Source organism: Plecotus auritus, assembly GCF_963455305.1.
Source record: "Plecotus auritus genome assembly, chromosome: 9".
Lineage (NCBI taxonomy): Eukaryota > Metazoa > Chordata > Mammalia > Chiroptera > Vespertilionidae > Plecotus > Plecotus auritus.
Window position 1 is genome coordinate 48,011,914 of NC_137783.1, and position 15,349 is coordinate 48,027,262.

Below are 15,349 nucleotides of genomic sequence, written 5' to 3' on the forward strand. Positions count from 1 at the left end.
GGAGCAGAGCCAAGCCTTCTGTTTGCTCCGTGGTGGCAGCCATTTCTTTTGGATTCATGTATCTTCTATAATTGAAACTTTGTAGCCTTAAGCGAGACCTGGGCCAGCCAGGGTGTGCGGAAAGTTTGGCTTCCTCCATTACCAGGGGCAACCCTCGCCTCCTGCTCTCTCCAGCTCTGTGGCTGCTGCGATTTCTGTTTGGGTTTATGTATCTTCTATCATTGAAACTTTGTAGTCTTGAGTGGAGGCCTAGGCTGGCAAGGGCAGGCGGAAAGCTTGGCTTTCTCCATTGCCAGGGAAACCCAAGCCTCCCTCCTGCTCTCTGTGGCCGTAGCCATCTTGGTTGGGTTTATTTGCATATTTGCTCCTGATTGGCTTGTGGGCGTGGCTTGTGGGTGTAGCGGAGTGATGGTTAATTTGCATATTACTCTTTTATTAGATAGGATATTATGGTTATGATGCTCAGTATTGTGCAAATAATTTTGGAAATTTGAAACTGAGGGAAACCCTGCCTAATTCACTATCCAAATTGGGGAACCTAACATATTTGGATAAATTGTTTTAGATAAGGGTGGTAACTCTTAGTGCCACTATCCAAAACTCAGGAATCAAAGAGTTTAGATAATGCAATAGTTTCTTAATCCAGGTTCTCATTCTCCAAATGCTGAACCAAACACATTTGGATAGTAAGAATACTTGTATTTTTCTTTTGGGGAAACTGTGTAGTTTCCTATCAAAGAGTAGTTTTATTATCAAAATAGAATTTAGTAACTGATACCACAAGTATTTGCTTTTATTTAGTAACCATTTTTGTCAAAATTTTGCTAAAGTCATGATTTATTAAATATTCTGTATAAATAGGACTAATTATTCTGATTTTGTAATATAGTTATTTGCATATAAATATATTGATGCATATTACTCTTATTTTCATTCATCTCATTGAACATAAACAGAAATATCCTCAGTAGTCAATTGGCATATAAACAGAAATATGTTTTGGAAGAGAATTGATTTACTTTTTCCTTAACAAGAGAAACCAATCATATTACCATAGTCTTAAGTAATGAGATGATATTTTATTTGTGAGGATTTTTGTACCATAACTACTATTGATTACAAAACTGGAAAACTGCTGGGCTGGTGTGGCTCATTGGTTGAGCATCAACCTATGAACCAGGAGGTCACAGTTTGATTCCCTGTCAGGGCACATGCCCGGGTTTCGGGCTCTATCCCCAGTAGGGAGTTGCAGGAAGCAGCTGATCAATGATTCTCTCTCATCATGATGTTTCTGTCTCTTCCTCACCCTTCCTTTCTGAAGTCTATTAAATACATATACACACACACATACACACACACACACATATATATATGTTTATAAATTTATAAATAAAAAAGTGAATGCCGAAACCGGTTTGGCTCAGTGGATAGAGTGTCAGCCTGCGGACTGAAGGGTCCCAGGTTCGATTCCGGTCAAGGGCATGTACCTTGGTTGCGGGCACATCCTCAGTGGGAGGTGTGCAGGAGGCAGCTGATCGATGTTTCTCTCTCATCAATGTTTCTAGCTCTCTATCCCTCTCCCTTCCTCTCTGTGAAATATCAATAAAATATATTAAAAAAAAAAAGTGAAAAACTGTCAAGTTATTTTCTAAGTTCTGAGGAGGAAAATATTTTTATTAATTTACTAGAGGTCCAGTGCATGAAATTCGTGCATTGCGAGGGGGGTCCCTCAGCCCAGCCTGCACCCTCCAATCCAGGACCCCTCGGGGGATGTCCCCCTGGGATCGGGCTTAAACCGGCAGTTGGACATCCCTCTCACAATCCGGGACCGCTGGCTCCTAACCGCTCGCCTGCCTGATCGCCCCCAACTGCCCTCCCCTGCCAGCCTGATCACCCCCTAAATGCTCTCTCCTGCTGGCCTTATTGCCCTCTAACTGCCTGCTCCCCCGCACCAGCCTGATCTTACCCCTAACTGCTTGCTCCCCCGTGCCACCTAATCACACCCCTAACTGCTTGCTCTCCTATGCCAGCCTGATCGCGCCCCTAACTGCTAACTGCTTGCTTCCCCTTGCCGACCTAATCTCACCCCTAACTGCTTGCCCCCCCATGCCACCTAATCGCACCCCGAACTGCTTGCTCCCCTATGCCAGCCTGATCGCGCCCCTAGCTGCTTGCTCCCCCCGCCGGCCTGATCTCACCCCTAACTGCTTGCTCCCCCACCAGCCTGATCGCACCCCTAACTGCTTGCTCCCCCCACCGGCCTGATCTCGCCTCTAACTGCTTGCTCCCCCACCAGCCTGGTTGCCCCTAACTGCTTGCTCCCCTGCTGGCCTAATCACCCCCAACTGCCCTCCCCTGCCAGCTTGATCTCCCCCTAACTGCTTGCTCCCCCATGCCACCTAATCGCACCCCTAACTGCTTGCTCCCCCACACTGGCCTGATTGCCCCCTAACTGCTTGCTCCCCTATGCCAGCCTAATCTCACCCCTAACTGCTTGCTCCCCCGTGCCAGCCTTATCGCGCCCCTAACTGCTTGCTCCCCCCACCGGCCTGATCTCGCCTCTAACTGCTTGCTCCCTCTTGCCAACCTGATCTCATCCCTAACTGCTTGCTCCCCCACCAGCCTGGTCGCCCCTAACTGCTTGCTCCCCTGCTGGCCTAATCACCCCCAACTGCCCTCCCCTGCCAGCCTGATCTCCCCCTAACTGCTTGTTCCCCTGTGCCAGCCTGATCGCGCCCCTAACTGCTTGCTCCCCCACGCTGGCCTGATTGCCCCCTAACTGCTTGCTCCCCTGTGCCAGCCTTATCGCGCCCCTAACTGCTTGCTCCCCCCACCGGCCTGATCTCGCCTCTAACTGCTTGCTCCCTCTTGCCAACCTGATCTCATCCCTAACTGCTTGCTCCCCCACCAGCCTGGTCGCCCCTAACTGCTTGCTCCCCTGCTGGCCTAATCACCCCCAACTGCCCTCCCCTGCCAGCCTGATCTCCCCCTAACTGCTTGTTCCCCTGTGCCAGCCTGATCGCGCCCCTAACTGCTTGCTCCCCCACGCTGGCCTGATTGCCCCCTAACTGCTTGCTCCCCTGTGCCAGCCTTATCGCGCCCCTAACTGCTTGCTCCCCCGCCAGCCTGATCTCGCCTCTAACTGCTTGCTCCCCTGCTGGCCTGATCGCCCCCAACTGCCCTCCACTGCCAGCCTGATCGCCCCTAACTGCTTGCTCCCCTGCAGCCTGATCGCCCCTTAACCTCCTCTGCCTAGGCCCCCGCCATTGTGGCTTTGTCAGGAAGGAAGTCGGACATCCGGAAGATGTCCAGTCAACCCAGTCTAATTAGCATATTACTCTTTTATTAGTATAGATATATAATGTAAATAATTATTAAGTTTAATTGTTGAGCAATAATAAAAAGCTCTATGAGGTACTTGTAGCAAGATTTTAAATGTAGTATCCTGCTTAGATTTTTCTACTGCAAAACTGGACCAGGGCAGGGATGTTTCAACTGTAGAAACTAATTTAAATTTTTTCCAGTCCTTAATATTTAATGCTTGGCAAATTAATTTCACATAGTAAACATAGTCTTTATATGTATTTTGTAAAATTAATCCCATACTTGGCTTTTAAAGCATTAGGTTAGAGAAGAAATATATAGAAGTTTTTATTTGAATATTTTTATGCATAATGGCATTATAGCTTTATTTCGTAACTGCATTTTGAACTATTAAAATGTAGAAAGTAGATAATCTTAGCATGTAGATAAAAAAAGAAACTTAAATGCCAGTTTCTCAAAATACCAGGTGATATTTAGAACAAGGATTAATATCTCTGTTTATCTCACAGGCAACACAGAAGTCTCAAGAGTTCTCAAAACAAAATTAATTTTATTTACATTCATTAAAATCAATATACAGCAGTTTTGAAGAATTAAAATATAAAACAAAATTTGCAAAAAATATTGTTAAGTAACTGTATTAAAGTATATGACAAGTTTGCAATAAAAAGAATAAACTATATATCTGGGGCAAAAAAACTTACTTGTTTTTTGTTGTTTTAGGTCCCTTGTAGCTAATCTTGCTGCTGCCAATTGTTATAAAAAAGAAAAACATCTTGATATGGAGAAAAATTGGATGTTAGTAGAAAAGGCAAGAGTTTATTATATAGCAGTAAGTACTTATCTAATTCAAATTTCTGGTATATGTTTACACTATAAGTTATAGTTGTTAGCTGATGTAAATTTTTAAATAATTGTCTTTTGCTTATCCTGCAAATTACCCATCTCAAAGCATATGTTCACTATTAAACATGCAGAATAGTAATATGATCATTCTATGGTAACATAATTTGTATTATTTACCTTCAAGTCTACCTCTTTTGGGATACATTATACATAGATATTTCTTAACTAAGTATCAGATTCCTGTAAAATCTGTTTCTTAAGGTCTTTTGAGGTAATTTTGTGAATTTACATTTTATATTTTTAGGCTACTACTGAATAATGCATGCATTGTATGGGGAAATATGAGTATTCTAAATATTCACTGCAAACAGTTTGAGCTTATTTACCTAAAAAATCCTATTTGCTATTTATTCTATAGTAATTACCATGATACCTTTTAATTTAATATTTCAGGAACATTGATTGTGACAAATCTCTTGAATCTGGGAATAAGGGCATCATGTAATTTGGTGTTTTTTTTTTTGTGTGTGTAATTTGAATTATTAAGTCTTCTGACATGAAAGTAATTGGTTAAGAATTTATTTCTAAGATAAGACTGATATAAAAATCCTCCTGAATTAATCACCCCACGAATATCTTGTTTTTATATAATCTGAGTTAAATGTGGCTGACCAAAAATAAGTAGATATCTTTGAAAAATTAAAAGTACCTCATAAGCATATAATATATGAGTTTGATATAACAACCTCTGCCACTCACTATCTGATCTGTGAAACTGCTGGTAACACTTGTAAAAAATTTATTATCTAATAGGAACGTGCTTATTGAAAATATAATTATTTCTTTCAGTCTAGTGTTAATGTCTCCTACAGCATGTTTATGTACACTGCTGTAGGCTTTACAAGATTGTTATTGATTCCTCTGTATAGCAAACTCTACCCCTTTATAAATGTCAAATAAATGCTTACATTAAGAGGATTATATAGAGGAAAGACATTTTACCTCTTCTGCCACTGTATGAGAAAAACATTTCAAAACTAAAAAATTTTCTCTCTTGATCATCTTCTATTTCATTTTATTTTGTAAAATATTCTCTTTTTTGTTGTTAATGTCTTGGTAGCATATTTTTGTAGTGAAGCTTTTTAGGGAGATTGATTAAATATTTCAAACCATCTTACATTAGAAAGTCTGATTTTCAAAGAGCACATGATTTAAATTTTGACATTAATTATGTTATTTATATTGACTATGATATATGACAATATTTATGATGAAAAAAATATTTTTAACTGATAGTTACAATTGTTTCTATTTAAATATATAGTAATTGGACCCCAGATCATGAACTAACTTGGAAACAACTCATGTTTTAACAGTTATGCACATGTAAGCCATATAGCCAAGTTTGAGTGAATGGGGAATTTTTATAGCAGCATGGACCCAACTTGCAAACAACTCATAGTTTCAGCAATTAGGTACTGTAATGCATCTAGCCAACTTTGGGTGAATGGAATTTTTATAAGAGTATTAACTATTTTTACAAGTGCTATTTTGTATAAAGTATGAAGTGATTAGTTTTGGACAAGTTAAGAAAATAGAATTATTCTTGAAACATGTGTAATATATTAGCCAGAAACAAATATCAGAATGGATTTCGATTGATATCTCTGATGATAGCTGTTAGCCTTTAGCATCTATTTCAACAATTTCATAAAAAGAATGCTCTTTTACATTGCTGGGTAAATCTATAAATTTCTCAGAGTTTGCCTATTTTAAAATACTTCTGAAAATAGTAGACACATATTGGATACCTGGGATGATGCTGTTACTATTGGTGGAAGTTCAACAAATATTTGTTAGCAACTAAGAGCATAATTTTTATTTATTAAAATTTGTGAAATATCTTCTGAAATGTAATGTTATTTCCATATAGACATTCTGCACTTCTTTTAAATCTTTAATTCCCGTTGAGCACAGAGCATCCAGTCTAGTCTTTTCTTAGCATATTTTCAAAATGAAATTTTAGATTGAGTAGGTATCCTAGTAGCTATACTTAATCAAATCAGATGGACTCCTTCCTACTTTCAGGTTCCATAGAATCAGCAGTCTTCTCACATCATCATTTTAAACTCCTGAGGTTTTAACAAGTTGAAGTTCTGGGATCCCTTTAATTAAAAAAAGTTCTTGATCGAAGGAAGCAACTCAATATGTCTATTCAACAATTTTCCAAAGTTAAGACATCTGTCTGCATTATATAAAACTAGAGGCCCGGTGCCCAAAATTCATGCACTCAGTGGGGAGGGTTCCTCAGCCAGGCCTGCGCCTTCTCGCAGTCTGAGAATCCTCAGGGGATGTCCGCCTGCCGGCAGTCAGACATCCCTCTTGCATTCCGGGGCCCTTGCAATCCAGGACCCCTCACTCCTTACCGCCCACCTGCAGTGGAGGCGGGAAAGGCTCTGCCACTGCCGCTGAGCTAGCCAGCTATGAGCCCAGCTTCGGGCTGAGTGGCGCTCCCCTTGTGGGAACACACTGACCACCTGGGGGCAGCTCCTGCATTGAGCATCTTCCCTCTGGTGGTCAGTACGCATCATAGCAACCGGTTGTTCCGTTGTTCGGTCGATTTGCATATTAGGTTTTATTATATAGGATAAACCAGATCTACATATTCAGCAATTCTTCTTCCCAGTATTCCAAAAATTAATAGTGAGCACTAAGACAATTCAAAACCTTAATCATTTTCTTTGTCACATGATGTAGTGAAGCTAAAATGCAGAGTTCACATCAAAAACTTGCCGGATTTAAAAAAACAAACAAAACTGAAATGGAATATGCTCCATTCAGCATTCTCCTTTGGTTTAAAATAAAGGGTTGGCATCTTTTTTTTTTTTTTATCTTTAGAACAATTACCCTATTTATGGCATGTAAACTCAGTTTCTTTCATGTTTAAACCAAATTTCTTTTTAGTTGGTGATTAAGGATTACTGGTTATGTGATAGCTAATTACATTTTTGAAAATTTAAATCTCAAGATTCTCTTCACCTTAGCAGCAGATTGGCATATATGTATTTCTTCTCTTCCAGCAAATTTTCTTACAATAGCCCCCTAAGACTATGATATTTAGCAAAGTTTTATGAACAAGATAGGAAATTAGAGACATTAATCTTTCTAAACTTTATATATCCTTGTTAAGGCAATATTTATGTGCTATGGAAAATAAGAAAATTAGCCCTGGTTGGTGTGGCTCAGTTAGTTGTGCACTGAAAGGTTGCCAGTTTGATTCTCAGTCAGGGCATGTGCCCAGGTAGTGGGCTCAATCCCTGGTAGGGGGTGTGCAGGAGGTAGCTGATTGATGTTTCATTCTCACCTCGATGTTTCATGTTTCTCTCTCTCTTCCCTTCCTCTCTTTCTAAGAAACAATAAAAATCTTAAACAAACAAAAAAATTAGCATTGTGTTTCAGCCTGCCTTTTGATTTGGGGTAGTTATAATTTTATCTTTGCATTTTCAGTTTTTAAACATTTGCATTCTTTTCTATAACCATAATTCTTACAGCCTCAATTCTACATTTAAATGAGTTAAATGCTTTCCAACTAATTACCTCCATTTCTTTATTGTTTATTTTTATTACCCTCAATTAGCTGCATTTTATCATCAGTTTTATCCCAAGGAAGGACTCAGAGGTCCTGTATTCTTGAGTTTTTATTTACTTTTTGTTGCTTTTATATATGAACTAGTGTCCTGGTGCACGGATTCGTGCACATTGAAAGGAAATTAATTAGAAGAAATATTTTAATATCGCTATTTGCCCTTTCTCTATAATAGAAGTGTCAATCAAATTCATGATTGACAATGACAGATCGAAACATATGTGTGCAGTTGGCGCCAGTGAGAGCTTATGTGTGCAGTTGGCGCCAGTGAGAGCTTTATATGTATCGTGCATGCATGAGTCAACTTAGCCTTTTATATATATAGAATAAACTTGCTTAATTAGACCTGCTTTCTGATTTAGCTAAACTTTTTCCAGCCCAGTGAAGTACCCCAACTTCTCTTTCAGGTAATTGTCAGCAACACAGCAGTAAATATCAACATGAAGCAGATTATTATTATAGATCAAGGGTAAAATATTTAACTGTAGCAGTGTTTGACTATATTCTGCACAGTGAAAAAAACCTAAAGTCATTTTCAAGTTCCACCATTTCTTCCTTCTTTTCAGTCGGGTCAAGTTTCTAAGCTTTCTAAATCTCCGTTTTCCAGCTAATGAAAAGAATATAGGATTTTACCAAGTCTCCTATCTACCTACTCCAGGACTTCTGTGAGGATCAAATGAGATGAGGCATGAAAAATGCTTCACAGACATTTGGTTGAAGTGTAAAATGTTTGCACCTGGCTATAAAGCAAGTCGTATTCCTGGCTGAAGAAACTACAAGGAGGCTAGTCATGGCTAGGGAGAAGAAGCCTCTGGGCATTGCTACGTGATGTCATTACCCGGTGCCCACAGCAACTGTTTACAGGCTGGGCTGGCTCTGGGCCACATTTTGCACCATGGGGTCTTGGCAGCATTGGCTGCAATTTGGTGGGGTGTCGTTCTGGGGTGGTGGCAGGGCCTGTGTCCCACTTGGGGGTAGCTGAGTGTTGGTTTGTTGGCGCCAGGTCTGTGGTGCTATTTATTTTTAAATGGCCAGTGGGCATCATGGCAGCTCCTGCATTGAGTTTCTGCCCCGTGGTGGTCAGTGCACATCATAGCTACCGGTCGGATGAATGGGCACTTAGCCTTTTATATATATAGATGACATGTTTGGGTGTAATATTTTGTGAAACAAAGTATTCTGTAGACATTGCTTTATTTTCTTCTAGCATGTTTTATGGGAAACCTAAGTCCAGGTTGATTTTTTTTCTTTATTACTCCTTTTTTCTGCTTATTTTGGATTTCATTTGCTCCTCTTTTAATCTTCCTCTTCCTTTGTTTCCCCCACCCATTGCTATCTGAATTTTATTGAAAAAGGTAAGGTCTCCTTTCTTACCACTGGATAGTTTTCATTGTGTAAATGTACCACAGCTTTTTTATCCACTCATCTACTGATGGGCACTTGGGCTGCTTCCAAATCTTGGCTATTATAAATAACTGCAATGAACTTAGGGGCACATATATTCTTTCAAATTAGTGTTTTAGGTTTCTTTGGATATATTTCAAGAAGTGTAATTGCTAGGTAATAAAGCAGTTCCATATTTAATTTTTGAGGTAACTCCATACTGCTTTCCACAGTGGCTACAACAATCTGCATTTCCACAAAGAGTGCATGAGGATTCCCTTTTCTCCACACACTTGCTGTTTGTTGATTTATTAATAACAGTCATTCTGACATCCCAACTACAAGGTTGACATTGTTACATTGTACAAAATAATAAGATCCAACAATATGTTGCCTACAAGACATGCACACAAACACACAAATAAGTTATAGTAAAATACATGTTAAAAATAAATACATACTAAACTAAACATATTAGTAGGTTTTAAGTAAAAGGGTGGAAAAAGGTATACCATAATATCAATAGTAGAATTTTGCATAGAAATCTATGCATTATTTCTAATAATTCTTTTTTATGAGAAAAAGTTTCCTTACCAGTTTCAACTACACTGTAAAGCACAAATTAGCTTGCAAGTTTAGGCTTATTATAGGAAGAGTTTTAAACTTTGGTGATTAATCAGATATTTAAGAAATAGGTTTAACAAAAGCTTTCAGTACCTTGTGACTTATTTTGCATAAACTAAGTCAGCTGCATGGGTGCCCTTATTCATTGAAAAATTAATTACTACACACCTGAAACCTTTATAATTTTATTAACCAATGTCACCCCTGTGAATTCAATAAAACGGTAAAATAAAATAAAATTCCTTTATTTGATACTTTTCATTTTTACTATATATTTCTAGTGCTACATAAATTTTTCTCTAAGCATTGATTTGGCTGCCTCCCACAAATTTTGACATTTCATTTTCATTCAGCTTGTAATACTTTCTACTTGCTCTTTGCTTTTTTCTTTAAAGTGTGTTGTTTATTTTCTTCCTCCTATGCATTAGAAATTTGTATATTCCTTTCACAGTTCTCTCAGACTTCTTGTATTATGAAACTCTGTTATTAAGTGCATAAAGGTGTAGGATTGATTGTTTGGCCCATTACCATTTATTTATTCCTGGTAATAGATTTTGTCCAAAATGTACTCTGTGTGAAACACAGGTATTAATATAGCCATCCCAGCTTTCTTTTGACTATAAATGAAAGAATAGTGAATTATAGTTTGTCAATAATTATCTGAGACTAAGGGACTTGGAGTTGGAATTTTCCTTTGGCACCTATGCTTGTTTCCTTCTTTCTGTGATTTTTTTCAGGTCCCATGGTTTATTATAGATCTTCTTTTTCTCTGTCTGTATTCATTTTGTAACTTCATCTTGGTTTTATCTTTCCTCAGCCTAGAATCTTACCATTTTGGGGAATATAGTTTTTGTGAGGGTATGGTTTTCAAGTGTTACTAATGTTTGCCTCTGGGATCAAGAAAGGTAGGATTACAGGCAGGTGCAGGAAATATAATTTGGAGAAGTATAAGACTTTAGAGGAAAGAAATAGAGTTCATACTTGGGAAAAAAGGAGTGTTTGTTTATAAAAGACAAATAGTAATCAGTAATAATTATTTGGGTTTTCTATCTCTTACTCTGTTTGCTCTGGTTGGGTTTTCTACTAAAATTCTTATTGACACCATGAATAATAATTTTTATTAGAACTGTTACTTAGACTCAGTTACAGTATCTTTTTTAAAAAATATATTTTATTGATATTTTACAGAGAGGAAGGGAGAGGGATAGAGAGCTAGAAACATCGATGAGAGAGAAACATCAATCAGCTGCCTCCTGCACACCTCCCACTGAGGATGTGCCCGCAACCAAGGTACATGCCCTTGACTGGAATCGAACCCGGGACCTTCAGTCCGCAGGCCGACGCTCTATTCACTGAGCCAAAGCGGTTTCAGCAATTACAGTATCTTTATCAGTAATCTGAAAGCAATAACTAAAGTCCTTAAAATGAAGTGACATGATAAACTTAAGAAATCTAATCTAAGAAATCATATATTTGAAATTTTACATGTTAAAGAAGTAAAATGTTGAATAAAAAATTGTATCATGAAATATACAATTGCTATTTTTTTAGGATTTGTTTACCATTTCACAATATTTACAAAAAGATATGCTTACAGCCCAGCTGGGTTGCTCACTTTTTTGGAGCATCATCGTGTACATCAAAGGTTGTGGGTTAGATTCTCAGTCAGGGTGCATACCTAGGCTGTGGGCTCAATCCCAGTCAGGGTGTGTACGGGAGGCAACTGATGGACCTCTTTCTCTCTTTCTCCCTCTCTCCTCTCTCTCTCTCCCTCTCCCTCCCTCCCTCCCTCCTTCTCCCTCCCTCGCACTTTCCCTCTTTCCCCATCACCCTCTCCCTCTAAAATCAATAAACATATCCTCGGGTGAGGATTAAGATATGCGCCTGGCCAGTGTGACTCAATGATTGAGCATTTACCTATGAACCAGGAGGTCACAGTTTGATTTCCTGTTCAGGGCACATGCCCGGGTTGCAGGCTCAACCCCCAGTAGGGGGCATACCAGAGGCAGCCAATCAATTATTCTGTCTCATCATTGATGTTTCTATCTCTCTCCCTCTTCCTTCCTCTCTGAAATTACTAAAACTATATCTATAAAAGGAAAAAACATATGCTTACATAAAACTTTATTAGAAATTATAAAAGATTCTTTTGATTATGCTAAAAAATAATGTGTCATCTGGCATTTTTACTTTTGTCATGAAAATATTTTAAAGGCTTATAATGAAAGTGAATGAATTTGTCTTACAATGTTAACCTAATAGAAATTTGGAATACTATAAAAGGAAATGAAAGATAGCAATGACTATATATATATACTTTTTTAATTTAATAAATCTTTATTGTTCAGATTATTACAATTGTTCCTCTTTTTCCCCCCATAGCTCCCCTCCACCTGGTTCCCACCCCACCCTCTGCCCTTACCCCTCCCCCACTGTCCTCATCCATAGGTGTACGATTTTTGTCCAGTCTCTTCCCGCACCCCCTACACCCCTTTCCCCCTGAGAATTGTCAGTCCACTCCCTTTCTCTGCCCCTGATTCTATTATATTCACCAGTTTATTCTGTTCATCAGATTTTTTTATTCACTTGGTTTTTAGATTCACTTGTTGATAGATATGTATTTGTTGTTCATAATTTTTATCTTTACATTTTTCTTCTTCTTCCTCTTCTTAAAGAATACTTTTCAGCATTTCATATAATACTGGTTTGGCGGTGATGAACTCCTTTAGCTTTTTCTTATCTGTGAAGCTCTTTATCTGCTCTTCAATTCTGAATGATAGCTTTGCTGGGTAGAGTAATCTTGGTTGTAGGTTCTTGCTATTTATCACTTTGAAAATTTCTTGCCACTCCCGTCTGGCCTGCATAGTTTCTGTTGAGAAATCAGCTGACAGTCGTATGGGTACTCCCTTGTAGGTAGCTAACTGTTTTTCTCTTGCTGCTTTTAATATTCTCTCTTTGTCTTTTGCTCTTGGCATTTTAATTATGATGTGTCTTGGTGTGGTCCTCATGGATTCCTTTTGTTTGGGGTTCTCTGTGCTTCCTGGACTTGTAAGTCTATTTCTTTCAGCAGGTGGGGGAAGTTTTCTGTCATTATTTCTTCAAATAGGTTTTCAGTATCTTGCTCTCTCTCTTCTTCTGGCACCCCCATAATTCTGATGTTGGTACGTTTGAAGTTGTCCCAGAGGCTCCTTACACTATCTTCATATTTTGGGATTCTTTTTTCTTTTTGCTTTTCCGGTTGAGTGTTTTTCGCTTCTTTGTATTTCAAATCTTTGACTTAATTCTTGCAATCCTCTAGTCTGCTGTTAGATCTCTGTATAATATTTTTTATTTCAGTCAGTGTATGCTTAATTTCTAGTTGGTCCTTTTTCATATCCTTAAGGGTCTCGCTAAATTTATTGTCCTTTTCTAGAAAATTCTTGAAAAACCTTATAACCGTGGTTTTGAACTCTATATCCAGTCATTTGCTTTCCTCCATTTCTTTCATTTGTGATCTGTTTCTTTGTCTCTGCATTTTGGTTGATTCCCTGAGTTGATAGAGTGGCCTTGTGTGCTAGGTGTCTTATAGGGTCCAGTGGCTCAGCCTCCCTAGTTACCTGAGGTGGACACTCTTGGTGCACCCCTTTGTGGGCTGTGTGCACAGTCTTGTTGTAGTTAAGCCTTGATTGTTGTTGGTATCACTGGGAGGAATTGACCTCCAGGCCAATTGGCTGTGAGGATCAGCTGTGTCTATGCTGGGAGAACTTCTGTGCTGGAGACACACTTATGAGACAAGACGTGCAAAAGCCTCTGTGCTCAGCTTGGATGGGGCGGAGTCTCAGGGCAGAGCAGACAGCATTGGTTTCCCGTCAGCCCTGCCCTAATGTGCCCCTGTGTCTCAGTGTCCTGTGGTAATTGCTATAAGCACCTCTGAGAGAAAGCCGCCCTCGAGTTCCACCTGCTGCCAGACAGTCCAGTTTCTCCCCAAATGTGTCTGGGTCCCAAGAGCCTCGCCTGGAACTGGAGTTCAGAGCAGTCGGGAGCTTTTGTCTCCCTCCCGCTTGAGAATGCCAGCGGTGTACTCAGTTGCCCACCCATTCCACACGCGTGTTTTGATACCTCTGCCTTCCACAGTTCCTCTGAGTCTAAGTGTGCTTTTCTCTTTCCTGACAGTCCAGTTTCACCCCGTATGAGTCTGGGTCCCCAGAGTCTCGCCTGGAACTGGAGTTCAGCGCAGTCGGAAGCTTTTGTCTCCCTCCCGCTTGAGAAAGCCAGCCGCGCACTCACTTGCCAGTCCTCTCTGCACGCGCGTCTTAGTACCTCTGCCTCCTGCAGCTCCTCTGAGGCTCAGTGTGCTTTTCTCTTTCCTTCTAGTTTTAGAATTTCCACTCAGCCAGCCTTCCTGTGGTTCTGGATGATGTCCGTTTTGTCTTTTAGTTGTAGTTTTGAAATTGTTGTGCAAGGCAGCAGTTTAGGTGTTTACCTATGCTGCCATTTTGGTTTCCTATATATATTTGAGATTTACTTTCGTCCCCCACAAACAAATTTTTTTTCAGTTGAAGGAATCTTATTAACATACTAGAGGCCCGATGCCCAAAGATTTGTGCAAGAATGGGCCTTGCTTCCCCTGGCTGCCAGCACAGCCTTCACTCCGGCACCACCTTCGCTCCGGCCCGGAGCCGCCTTTCCGCCTTCCCATGCTGCCCAGAGGCCTGGAGCGACTGTGGCGGTGCGGAACGCCTGCATTGGCGCCTGCGTATTCAAATTAAGCCCCATCTTTGTTTACTCACTCTTGATTGGGTGATGGGCGTTGCGAAGATACGGTCAATTTGCATCTTACTCTTTTATTAGTGTAGATGGAGAATTAATTAACTTCATTGCCTTAAAGCTTATTAGACCATAGAAAAAGCCCTTGCTATGTCATCATTTAAAGTTGTGCTACTATAATGAATACTAGTGGCCCAGTGCACGGATTCCTGCACATTCAAAGGAAATTAATTGGAAGGTGGCCAGCGGGGCCAGACTGGGCGAGATGGGCTAGACACACCCTGGAGCTAACCTGCTGCGGTCCCTCCCCAGCCGGCCACACCTGGGGTGGTGCTGTGGCTCAAAGGGCGTCTGTGGAGTGAGCGGGGTCCCTCTGGCAGGTGGAGTCCCTCGGCCTGGCCACCAGGGATCAGGCCAAAACCGGCTCTTCAACATCCCCCGAGGGGTCCTGGAGTGGGAGAGGGCACTCTGCAAAGTTGCTGTTGCTAAGGCAGCTTTTGTGTTGAGCGTCTCCCCCCTGGTGGTCAGTGCACGTCATACCTACCTGCCGGTCAGCTGGTCTGCCAGTCACTTAGCCTTTTATATATACCAAGGTATAGATACTTTGTCAGAGTAAGGAAAGTGATGGATTTTTTAAATATAAGCTATTTTACAAATGACAATTGATTTAAGATGTTGCAGTTCTTTATAAAACATTTAGATAGAATTTAAAGCAATTTTTGGAATTTCTTAATCTTTATAATAGTCTGAGATTATTAGATAAGGAGGAGGTAGGATGGT

The 15,349-nt window shown here is 40.0% G+C and overlaps 1 protein-coding gene across 3 annotated transcripts in view; it reads left to right on the top strand.

Moving 5' to 3' along the window:
- The window catches only part of ADK (adenosine kinase), a 539,444-nt gene that overhangs the window by 242,284 nt on the left and 281,811 nt on the right, over positions 1-15,349 (top strand). For all 3 annotated transcript variants that reach the window (XM_080687589.1, XM_080687591.1, XM_080687590.1), the window contains exon 6: positions 4,048-4,156. In XM_080687589.1, coding sequence (XP_080543715.1) covers positions 4,048-4,156 — 109 coding nt within the window. The remainder of the gene's footprint in view (positions 1-4,047; positions 4,157-15,349) is intronic.